Genomic DNA, 12,091 nt, shown 5'->3' with positions numbered 1-12,091 from the left:
TGCACCATCAGGGGACAGCAACAGCAGAATCAGAGACTGTCTCAAGAAGGCTTCCTGTTGGGAATTGGGTGCGTATAAGGAAGCGATCGTGAAAGAGAAACCCCCCAATCGGATCCGCAAAGCCAAGAGCCTCCCCGGAACCTCATGCAATTTGGATATGACTTCCCCCGGGAATGAGCGTGATAAAAGTATCCCCACCCCTGCATGCTTTGACAGCAGGGAGGACCAGAACTGCCTGGGAAACCACTTAGATCGCATGCGGGAGGTATCTTTAAGGACAAGGTGCGTCTCTTGCAAAAGACATACATGACTCCCGGATCTCTCTAAAGCTGAGAGGATAGCTAGCCTCTTAGTAGGGTTATTTAGCCCCCTAACATTTAAGCTTATACATTTGATGGTCATAGCCTATACTGAAGAAAGCAAGCAGGGAAGACAAAAGCTCAGCATAGGACTACCACCCACAATATTATCTAGACCGCCTAGTGCAATCAGGCCTGAGGATGCCTTCACAAAAGACCAACATCGCAGGGAAAACCAACAGCAAAAAAACAAAAAGCACAACAGGTGCATATGACACAAAAGTCCTCGATCATCCATCCTCGCGAGGTGAAATCTCCACGGGGCAGTATATCCCACCAGTTCAGTAACTCTGTCCATTGCCCCCGCCTCCCCGACCCTCTGTGACAATCAATATATTATTACAACTGCAGCCTGTGTAGTAATCCCGGGCACCCCTGGGCGCCCAAACTAGGCAGAGGTGCCGGCGGCCACGCTGTTCAAAGTGGTTTCTCTCTCCGCTCTCAGCTCCGAGGCCGTCTGGCGTTGCAACTTCCTTTTCTTCTCTTTTCTCCGCCACCGAGGAGGGCCCCCGCCGATAAAGCCGCCCCCTCACTCGCCTCCCGGCCTATGTCCTCAAGGCCCAGGACGTGGCCAGCCTCCGTAACAGATTTCACCTGCCGAAGCTGTACCTCCCAGCGGAAGATCAGGCGGAACGGATGGCCCTAAGAGTAGGACGCATTGTGCGCCCTCAAGTGATCCGTGATCGGCCTAAACTCTCTCCGTCTCTGCAATGTCTGCACAGATAAATCATGAAAGAGCTGGAGTTCATGCCCTCGAAAGGGGACACTCTGTAGGTTGCGGGCCCGCTGTAGAATCTTTTCTTTAAGGACAAAATTGTGGAGACAGGCTAAAATGTCTGTGGGGGCGGTCTCCAGGGGCCCCAGCGCGCCCAACTCGATGCACCCGGTCCAGGACTACCTCCTGTGTCTCTTCTGTGCCAAGCAAGGAGCGAAACTAGTCCACCACGTAGCCCCCAATGTCCCCTTTTTCTGCGCCTACCGGGGCCCCTCTTATACGAATATTTTGTCTCCTCAAGCGATTTTCCAAGTCCTCGACCGCCATCTGAAGAAGGTCCTGTTGCTCTCGGAGGCGGAATACCTCCTGTTGCAGGCCCGCGACCTCTTCACCGCGAGGGATCTCACTGTCCTCTAGCTGCGATACCCGTTCACCCAAGGAGGTAACCTCTCCTCGTATCTCTTTCACCTCCCGTGAGATGTCCCTACGCAGCGCTTGGATATCGCCCCGGAGCGACTCAAACAGGGAGGTCAGAAAGCCCTTCGTGACGGAAGAACTCTCCTCTGGCTCAGTCTCAACTCAACCCTCCAAGGCCCTCATCTCAGGTAAGTCCTCCGCCATAGACCGAGGCGCAGAGTGCGCCCCTGCTAACATATCCCTCACTGAGCGCTCGCGTTTAGACTTTGATGTCGCCATGGCGCGCCAGCCTGATCTCACCTCACCGGCTCAGTTCCACAAGTCTTCCAAGATCACTTTCCAAGGCCGGTCAGTGTGCACCGCCCTGTCCAGAACCACGCCAGGATACAGCTCCCAGCCGCCACCACGTAAGACGGTCCGCTCCTTTCGCCTTTTCGCAGGGCCAGGCTACTTAAAGATTCAAATACTGGGGTTATGCCACCCGGAGGCCAGGTAACCAGTCCCCCGCTCTCCACCAGTCCCCCGCTCTCCACCGGGGCCCTGCGCCTCACCGACCTCGTTCCATGGCGCCAGGGCGAGGAAGCTCCGCCAGCCGCGGCCGGTCCAACAGGGCACACAGGGGCACCACTCACCCCTCAGGCGCTCCAACCACCAGGCGCCGGGTCCCGTAGGCCCCTCGGCCCTCAATCCCTGGCGCCCTGTCCGCAAGGACCACCCAGGGGAAGGCCTGCCCCTCGGCCCAGGCCGTACCTCGCGCCACTCCGCGGCCGCACCCTGACTGCTGGGCCGAGCCTTGCTCCTCCCGCGGGAGCGGCGCAACCTGGCCCTGACCGGAGCCCCTGCGCCCGGAACACCCGGGGGGAGCTGCTGGATTTAGGGAAAGCCTCCAGGCTTCCCCCAAGCTGGCCGCAGGACGCTTTCTCGGGCCGAGGCGGCGGAGCGCAAACAGGAACGTCTTAGCGCTCCGCCATCTTGAACACGCCCCCATGAAAGGTTTTTAGCAAAGAAAGCACACTGTCATAAAAGGAGTACCAATTTTAAACTGGGTGATATTAAATTAGCATATCCATGTTTTCCATAGATTGATGATAGATGTCACTTTCTTAAAATATACCCTTTTATAGTAACTTGGTTCTGGAAATCGTAATAAGCTCCCTATTAAGGTTTTGTCCTTCAGTATAGTACAAGGGGAGGCTATCTATATAAGGGAAATCATTACAGTAAAAGTTTTTATATGTACGTATTTTTATGGTTGCACACCAAAAGTATTAAGAGTATTGGATGTTGAGAGCTCCATTGAAGACAGTGATGTGGCTCAAGGCCAGTAAATCATTGTGAGGCTTCTGCTCCATTATTACAATGTTTGTCTTTCAGTTTCTCCTTTTTTAATATTAAACATTTTACCTGATGGGGGTAGAAGGTTCTAAAATAGCCCTAAAGAACTTCTGCTGCATGCCGAACCCCTTAGTAAAGGCTCTCTTCCTTCTAGGTCTCAAAATGACAGTGCTAAATAAGGCAGTATAAAACAGTACCTTTGGTTCCTTTTATCACTATGTTTAGCCTCCGTGTCATGACTGAAAAAGTGATTTTGTAGGTTTGTGTCTCAGATTTGTTATGAGTCCAGTATTGTGGGCAGTTTAGCTTCCTATACCTTAGTATGTAGTTGAAGCACTGATAAAAGAGGTATGTCTACATGGTTTTGTGCCTCCTTGGTATTGTAATTGTGTTTTAATGCCTTTAATGTCACACACCTCAAACTTCAAAAGATATTGGGCTTGAGCCTGCTGTTCATTAAGAAAAGTCACATGTAGGATTTAGTCATGAGATGTGGAATAAATTGCCTTTTTGTACATGTAAATTATACTGTTATTCCAAGTCTGTGACCATATAGAGAAACAAGGATAAAGGCAGAGTTTCTTTTTGAGATTATGAAACTGAATGAGTCAGCTTGTCCAAGGTGGGCTGGAACTGCAGAAGACAGGAACTGGTGGAGGAGCCAGCTGCACCAAAATCTTCAAGTTTGCTGTGAGGTCATGGCTGCAGCCCGACGGCTCCTATAAGACTGCCGCAGGAGCAGGACCATGTCTCTCTTGATGAAACTCCAGCTTTCAGAAGCAGATAACTGCATGGCATAAGAACTAGGTGCGAGTTTGTAAAGTGGGCTGAAGCCTGATGTACGAATGTTACCTGAAAGAAAAAGTGAACCAAACTCTTGGGCTTGTATAACCTTGGGGAGGTGATTACGTGACTGCACCTTGGCCTAGCCAGTACTTTGTGCCTGATTGGACACTAAAGATCACAGTTGTTGGGGACCTCTGTTATTCCTGTATGCTATTTCCTTAATCGTGCTGTGTATTATTTGGTAATGCTGAGTAATCAAAGTAGTTTCTTTTACTAAGGCTAGAACTGGGCTGGGCTGGACAATACTTTGTTGGTTGATTGAGTTCTCAGCTCTTGCCCTCCTCATTACTTCACTGAAAAGCTTATCTGATCGCTACCCTGAGAGTCAGGAGCCAAAAGAGTTCTTCTTGCCCCATTTCACAGAGCCTTAGCAGGAAGTAAAACAGGACACCATTGGCAGACAACCTCAACCACCTCATTTTCTACTCCGTAGCCCCTGTCTGCTGTGTGGTCCCTCCAAAGCAGGTCTCACAGGGTGGCAAAAATATATGTATAGTCTTAAAAGCCTTATGGTGAACTTCTAGTTACAAAGTCACTTGGAAAAAGTGTAACTCACCCTCCACATGCACTACTTGTAACCTTATAATATTTATACCATTCAGTAACCAGACTTAACGACACATCATTGAATAATATACTCCAAAATAAGAACGGAAAAGTAACTGTTTATTTAGCCTTGATTGCTTCTGCAGAGGCATCGTCACATTATTGTAGTAAAGCCAGAGCACGACCACAAGTGACATGACCGCCCTCCCCGTCCTCACCCACTTTGAAGACGTAGTAATTGGTGATAAAGTTACATAAGGTGATAAGGCAGGGTTAGGCACATTGACCATTTGGGTAATGCTACAAGGCTGAATTCTGACATGATGATGGAATAAGGTATGCCAGGACACTATACCGTCACATATTTTAGGCATAGTAAACCAATACAGCCATATATGCTGGATGCCAGACAATATATAGAGGCTTTGGGGTAGGGTATATACAAAAAGGCTAAGGTTGTCTGATGAAATATGATCAGGCCTACCTAACATTTACCCTGATCTCCATGTTTGTGCTGAGTTGTTCCTAGTAATTATGACCACTCTAAAGCACATGCTTTTTAGACAAATACTGCTAAATAATCATATAACTCTCTAAAATGCAAACCATTGTGGGTTTATACTGACTTGGAGGTACGTTTTATCGTAAACTGTAAGTAAGAGATTCTGTGACAGGTTTGTCTGACTTCTAACAGTTCTTGTCTGAGAGCATAGCGTGCTGTAGTGGCCATGAGAAACACCTGACTGCCATCCTTTTCTCTAGAAAGGGTATGCTTACTTTTGTGCCTAAGATGATCTGCTGGGTGTATTCCCAATAATTTTGGGGTGAACACAAGACTATCACTGATAAATGAAATGGTAAGGTCTAATTTTTCCTTATTAGATATTGATCATGAGTAAGAGAGAGAAAAACACACAAACTGTAAAGAAGACTATGAAGAACTACAGATAGATGACACAAAGGGGGAAAACAGGGACTGGCAAGAGTGAAATATAGGGGTAGTAGTGTCTGGTAGTGGACTGGAGGTCAAAGTGAATTCAACACTACCCTGACTTGGTATTCAGTGCACCTATTTTTAATGTCACCGCCGATTCAGAGCTTTGGGCACCAGCATTCATTCTTTTTTAAATGAAACACTGCATGATATGTCCTTTCACAAGTGATGTCCAAAAGAATGGAATGTAAAGAATGTGACCCACACTTTCAGATGCTCTCTACTACATCAGATACCTGGTGATGGTGCAGTTTATAATGTACACAATGTACATTAGTTAAAGCGTTAGTAGTATTCCTATTAATTCCACTCGCAGAATGTCTTAGTATTTTTTTTCTCAACAGCTTTATGCTTGATAGGTCATATGTTTATCATCTCCATAATGTTTCTATAATCATTATTATTATTATTATTATATATATATATATATTTGGTTCTTTTGTCCAGAGCGAACAGGACTGTTATATAGTATGCTTCTAGGCCATGACTGTCTCTGTGTAGCTACTGCTAGTAGACATTATGACAAATCACAATAATCTTGCCTACCAGGACCAGATCTGCACACTGTTTGCTGCTAATGTCTGTCTAATCCTTAATAGTCCCTGGTGGTAATAGAAAAATATTGTAAAGGAGAAAATGGATATTATCCTTTTCATCTGCTGAAAATTTTTGACAAGAGAATTTCCATTTGATGTCTCTGAAGAGTTGGAATCTATTTTGAGGAAGTATATTGAGAAGTCACTAGAGGCTTGATCGGCATATGATTTTTTTTCAAAATTACAGATTCGCTGAGAGCCTCCAGATACAACTTTTTCAGTATCTAGAGATGAGGCAGTGGTGGAGCAATCTTGTGAAGAAGCATTGAGTATACTTGAAAGAAAATGAAGATTGAAAAGATTGTAGTAGCCCTTCTTATTTGCTTTCCGTAGTCTTAGATTGGTTTATGTGTTATCCCTATGTAGTCCGGCAGATCGTGGTGCCATTGTCGTTCTTGCATAGTTTTGTTCCCGGACCCTAAACATTGATATATCTGTATGACACATACTTCCATGGCTAAAATATGACACAGTTGCTGTCCTCGATGACTGGCTGGCGGTGAAGGCGTCTTTTGGTGGATGTCAGAGCCTTGCCTCTCTGTAATTCACGTTCCTTGCCAGTAAGGGAGGTACCTGAGCTGTTTTGGGGTTTTTACAGAGGGATGCTTTAATAAAGGGGAAAGTAATTCTAGATGGCATAAAATTACACAATCATAAATAAGATCAGGACAGCCGTTTTAAATACAAAAAGCCTAGGTACGCAGAATACAGTAATAATAAATGTTCAATATTGGCTTTAAGCTTGTTGGTGCATCTTTTTTACACTTTTTTGCAGTTCCAGCTCACTAAAGCAATGTAATTGGTTTCTGCAATAAAATAAATGAATTATTGTTCCAGTTGTGTTTCACACAATCTGCTAGTGGTCGCCTTGTTACTGGCAAAAGCGTCATGAAGCCTTTATTGCATGAATGTTGTCTTTTTTATGTTGCAGTAGACAAGTCAAAAGCTCATAAAATCAGAACATCAAAAGCTATAAGGCGAACTTCATCTTTGGATACAATAACCGGACCATACCTCACAGGGCAGTGGCCACGTGACCCCCATGTGCTTGACCCATCATGCATGAAAGATGAATCTACTCAGGTATTGTGACAATTCACCAGTTTCACTGTATAGTAATGTAAGCCTATGCGTTCTTAAGAGATTGACTGCTTTGTTGGAGCTGTTAAACCTACTTCATGGACCACCTTTACATGTACTTTTATTTTTATAGATAATTGTAACTTGGAATTGTGAAGAAATATCTAGCTCATCGCCGCTAAGTTAGGTTTGCATTTATGGTGCAATATTGTAGTCTTCACAGAAAGGGGGCAACAAGTTAGCCATTATCTGTTGTTGCACTCTTAACAACATAGATTCTTCTCAAGGCATATCAGTCTGCTTAACAATAGTTGCTCTTTTTAAATCTCGCTCCCATGCTTCACATGCACTGTTAATAAGTCTCTGGCACCTTATGGGCAGCAAGCACCACATACTGCTAGAATCCTGGCGAGGCAGTCTCTAGCTCAAAGAAAATCATGCACCCGTTTTCGTTGAAAATGTGCCATCTGTAATGCATGCACTAATTTAATGACTGTACGAATTAGTCCATGAGCAGTAGGTAGGAAAACACATAATCGAATCCTTAGCCACTGCACCGTCGTCCTTGCTTTGCTGTCAGCGGTTCATTCAGTAGCTTGTAGAAGTACTGATAATAATAACTTCTTTTACATGACAATTTGTTCAGTACCTCTGCTGTTTCTATGTGCTTCAAATAACAAGTGTTACTGCCCAACGTATGCTGTTCGGTTTACCAACCTTGGGAGAATGTACGGTTGAGTCACCCTTGATGGGCTTGGAACTCGTGACTGACAGGTAAGTGTATATCTCAACGATGAGCATTCAATTCTCTGAGCTGTCCACCCAAGCTAGTGCATACTTGGCAGACTCATAATTTAATTAACGTTGGCTAGTAGTGTATAATCAAGTTCAGTGTCTGTGAGCAAAATGTGATCATAAAAGGGGCCACAATACACCCACCGACCCCAGGTGACAGGGCCCCTTTCCTAAGGAGAGGCTTGTCATTGTGGTGAAAGTCCCTTTGAACAGATGCAGAGCGACTGATATCCTGCTGCTACAGTGCTCTTAAGATCTTTGCTCCTTTTGCCTGGAAGAGGCCTGTTACTGCCTAGGTCCACTGATTCATATTACGTGGAACCAGTGATATTTATTACTACCTGGGGCTATTCAGTTTGTTTTAGTGTCTGGGGTCATTGTTATTGATATATTGATGCTCTTTGCTGCCTTGGGCCATTGACATGGGTGAATGTCTGTGGTTTGTCTGTGTGCTCGGGTGCCCGTTTGTCTTTTCGGCTGTGTGCGAAGATGGTTACAGATATGCTGTTCTTTGGGCATTGATATTGATGGGTGTGTTTGCCTGTCTGTATATGTGCATAAATGTACAGTTTCTGTCGAAGAATGAAAAGACATTGGGGGTCTCTATGTGTGGGTGGACTATACAGATCATACGTCTATTGGCTTTGTCAAGGTGTGTTCATTTTGGATACATTAGTAGATTTCTGAGCTCGCTTCTTAACATATGTCAGTATTATTTATTGACTACTTCTAGGACTCATTTTAGTTTGATTAGTGCCATAGTTATGCAATAAGTAAACATCCACGATACATTCTCTGATATACTTTGCACTGGAAAAATGACAAGTAAAGGGTTAGTGGTTTGAAACCTCATTAAAGTCAAACGGGCTCATGCACGTGCTGTTATTAGTATACGTTGGTGCAACTTCATGACTTTGAAGGAGGCCTTGATGCCATTGTTTCCTTTATATTGAAGATCTATACAAGATCCAAGACAAAGTTAAATTTTCACTAAGACTAGCAGAAACCTTATTTTTGTTAGGATAGGGCTTAATTGTGGTGGTGGGTTTGGAGCAAAGTTTTCTACTGCTGCAAAGCTATGACAGCTACAATTAGCCAAGAGTAGTTTTGTAATCATTTTATAAATTTCAAATTCCTCCCAGGCAGAGGCATTTTTTCACATGTGCAGTTTAGCAAGTGTACACTTACACATGCGTAATATCTTGCAATGGTGCAGTGCATTTTACAACTTTATTTATTTTTTCTCCACAGGGAAATGCTTTCCCTGGTGAAAGGGGGACATTATCCTGTAGCCCACGTTTGTAGGTTTCTCCACCCACTTCATGTCAACTCTGGACACTTTTCTCCCCTTGCCCTCAGAAATTATTACAGCCTTCATCTTGGGTTCTCAGGATAGAATTTATTGCACAGCAGGTAGAGCCACTGTAGTGCTACATGTGAAGTCACGTACAAGGGAGAGAGTCTCAAATATCATCTGACTGCGTCCAGTATTTATACACTTCAACAGGCATTGAATACAATTGCTGATGCATACCTTACAATCTGGCAAGCACCTATGTTGGTTATGTGATTTCTTTCTTGGCCTCTATCTTTTTTTGTAAGCGACGCCCTACGCTCCCTGGGCTGGGGGATGTTCTGCTGCTTCTAGATAAGATAACCCGTTCTGTTTCTTGGAACTGTTTGTGTTCTTCCTATGCCTTGTAACTAATCTATGTACTGAAACTCAATAGGGGAGGTAACATACTTTATAGCTTTGTTTTCTGCACACTTGTTTGAGTGGCACAAAATGGAGTCTCTTCTTCACAAGATGGAGTTAAGGTTCTCTTTCCTATCTTCACATTTCCCCCCTCTTGTTGAACTTTCAACACTTGTATCTTTCTGATCTATTCATGTGTCCTCTATGGTGTTCTTTCCTGGAGTGCCTTTCTTTGTTACTCCTTTCTGGCAGCATTGCAGTATTGGTTGGAAGCAGCAGCAGAAAAATAATAAGACTATTATTATTAGTAATAAGGTTTTTAACAGGCCTGATAGCCAGGATGGTAGCCATGAGAACTAGCCAGGAAGCCAACCACTGGGGGCCTGCTGCTCCCCGGCATGGTGTCCCTTACAGTATGTAAGGCCTGAATAGCCTTGTCAATATTTCTGTTGTACGTGCATCCCAGGAAAAGACCAAGAAAATGGAAGACCCTATTTTGGCTCACACCCCACCTTCAATGACAGTTGGCATGTCCAACACCCTCCTTTTTTTTACACTGGTGTACTCCTTCTATCTGTGTACTAGTGCATGTTGTCGCTCCTGTGCACATGCATAGATATTTTCCACTGTTATATTATCATGTAGTGGAACTATCAATATCTAGGGCACACCGATATGGCAACGGAGCACAGGCCCTTCCAGCTACATGACAACTGGAAGTATGCTTATGTACCACATACACAATAGGTATCCGTCAATGCTGCAAGGCCCTCCTGTACGGATGTCATATCTATTACCTGTTTGCAGTTCTTATTCATTCATACTCTGTTTCCCATTTCCTCTAAAACTCAGAGTATTCTTTCAAAGGCAAAATGTGTGGGGGGGGACTGGATTAAAAAAAAAAAATAACTCAGAATCCCATATGTGGATACAATTCATACATGTCTGATTATATGCTGTATCATTATACCTTTAACACCCTTGAGGGACAGTCCGTTCTCATATGTTCTTGCCACTGCCCCCTGACATACGCCTGGGACTGGAATGTTAACTGAGGACAGTGTCTAGTCTATACCAAATAGTTAAAGGGAAGCATTAACCGATTGTGCCTATACAGTAGATACCAGAATGGATATAGATAGTCAATGACTTGACAGAATCCATTTCCTCTGCACCAGTTTTGGCAACTCCAGACTATTCAAAAGAGTTCTTCCTATTTTCACATATTTGGTATAAGGATACTGTCCTGGAGCTATAATCAGGCTGGTTGCGGACAGCTATCACTCTTTCTTCTGTTATCTGTCTGCCATTTGCTGAGATCACTTGTCCTAAATACTTCACTTCTTCCTGTGCAAACTGCAATTGATTCCCCTTAACCTTATATCCCTTGTGTGCTAGGACTGCTAACAAGTTCACAGTATCTCTATACGTGTCGGGCTGTATACAAGTAAGTCATCAACATACTGTAAAATTGTGCTGTCACATGGAAAATTGGTCAGGTCATTTCTGAGGCCTCTGTTAAACACTGACGGTACTTACAATACCCTTGAGGTAAACAAGAATATAAATATTGGGTCCCAGGAAATGTGAAAGCAGTCAAATAATGACTATCTGGATGTAATGACATAACATAAATTTTTTTAAAAAAAATTGAATTCTGACAGAAAAATACTTAGCATCCTTGGGTCTGTTTGTGAGCACAATAGCGTTCAAAGGTCGGAAATCCTGAACCATCTTCTAGGAATTCGCATTAGCTTTGCGCACAGAATAAAAACGGTGTACTACATGGTGAAAAAGAGGGATACAAAACTTGTCTAACCAGTGCTTGTATAGTTAAGCTTATTCCTTCCTGGGCTTCACAAGAGTTAGGGTACCGTCTTATTCTAGATAATTGCACATTCGCTTTTAGTTTTATTTTAAACGGTTTTGCACCTAACATCAGTCCTACATCATTCGGATCCAAGGACCATAGCTGGGCTGGCACGCCAGAACATACTGTCGTCCTTGGCAATTCTGGGAGGGGAGTGTAAGGGAGGGGGCACGTCTCAACCTCTTTTTCTGTGCCTGCTTCTTCTTCTTACACATTCTCTGTGGATCTCAAATCGGGCACATAAGAGTCTCAGGTCCTGCCCATCATTGTGTATCTAGAAATGGATTGTCTACTTGTACAATCGTTCCTCCCATCATTTGTCGGGGCAACACCTGGATTGCAGGCATTTGCACTGATCTTGAGGGAGAAGGCATGGTCTGCTAGGGAGTTTGCTGTAGCACATCGGTGTCTGCGACTGTAATTGTGCCGCCACTTGCTGCATCGGCTGCACAAGCGGGTGCTGTTGACCTAAAGGAGCCTAAGGACCATAATAAAAGATGCCTTGTTGCGATTGATATTGATACTGCAAGTTGTTGTCTTGCTGGTACTTCCTAAAGTGACATTCCTCTATAAGGTGTCCTTTTCTCCCACATTAGAAACATGTCATATTTCTTTAATCTCCTCTTCTGATTTGGCTCTTTCGTCTACCCATCCCTTGTTGTTGTAATTGGGAACACTGCGGGTAAGGCTGCATATAATGGTTGTGGTGCCACCATTGCAGGGACCGCAGTTTGAACTGCTTGAATTACAATATTCACTCCTGCTGCCCCTTCTTTTTTTTACCTCTTTTTCTAACTTTTGAGCTGCCAGCTTTGCAACAGTTCGTTCATATGTTTCTTTCT

General features: G+C 44.1%; 1 protein-coding gene across 3 annotated transcripts in view; it reads left to right on the top strand.

Annotated features, from left to right (window-relative positions):
• The window catches only part of GLCCI1 (glucocorticoid induced 1), a 250,093-nt gene that overhangs the window by 54,622 nt on the left and 183,380 nt on the right, over nucleotides 1-12,091 (top strand). For 2 of the 3 annotated variants that reach the window (XM_069211721.1, XM_069211720.1), the window contains exon 2: nucleotides 6,740-6,891. In XM_069211721.1, coding sequence (XP_069067822.1) covers nucleotides 6,740-6,891 — 152 coding nt within the window. The remainder of the gene's footprint in view (nucleotides 1-6,739; nucleotides 6,892-12,091) is intronic. The other variant, XM_069211722.1, reaches the window with a different exon arrangement.

This window comes from Pleurodeles waltl, chromosome 10, assembly GCF_031143425.1.
Source record: "Pleurodeles waltl isolate 20211129_DDA chromosome 10, aPleWal1.hap1.20221129, whole genome shotgun sequence".
Taxonomy (NCBI): domain Eukaryota; kingdom Metazoa; phylum Chordata; class Amphibia; order Caudata; family Salamandridae; genus Pleurodeles; species Pleurodeles waltl.
The sequence above is the reverse complement of the archived record's forward strand: the minus strand, read 5'-3'. Positions and strand labels throughout refer to the sequence as shown.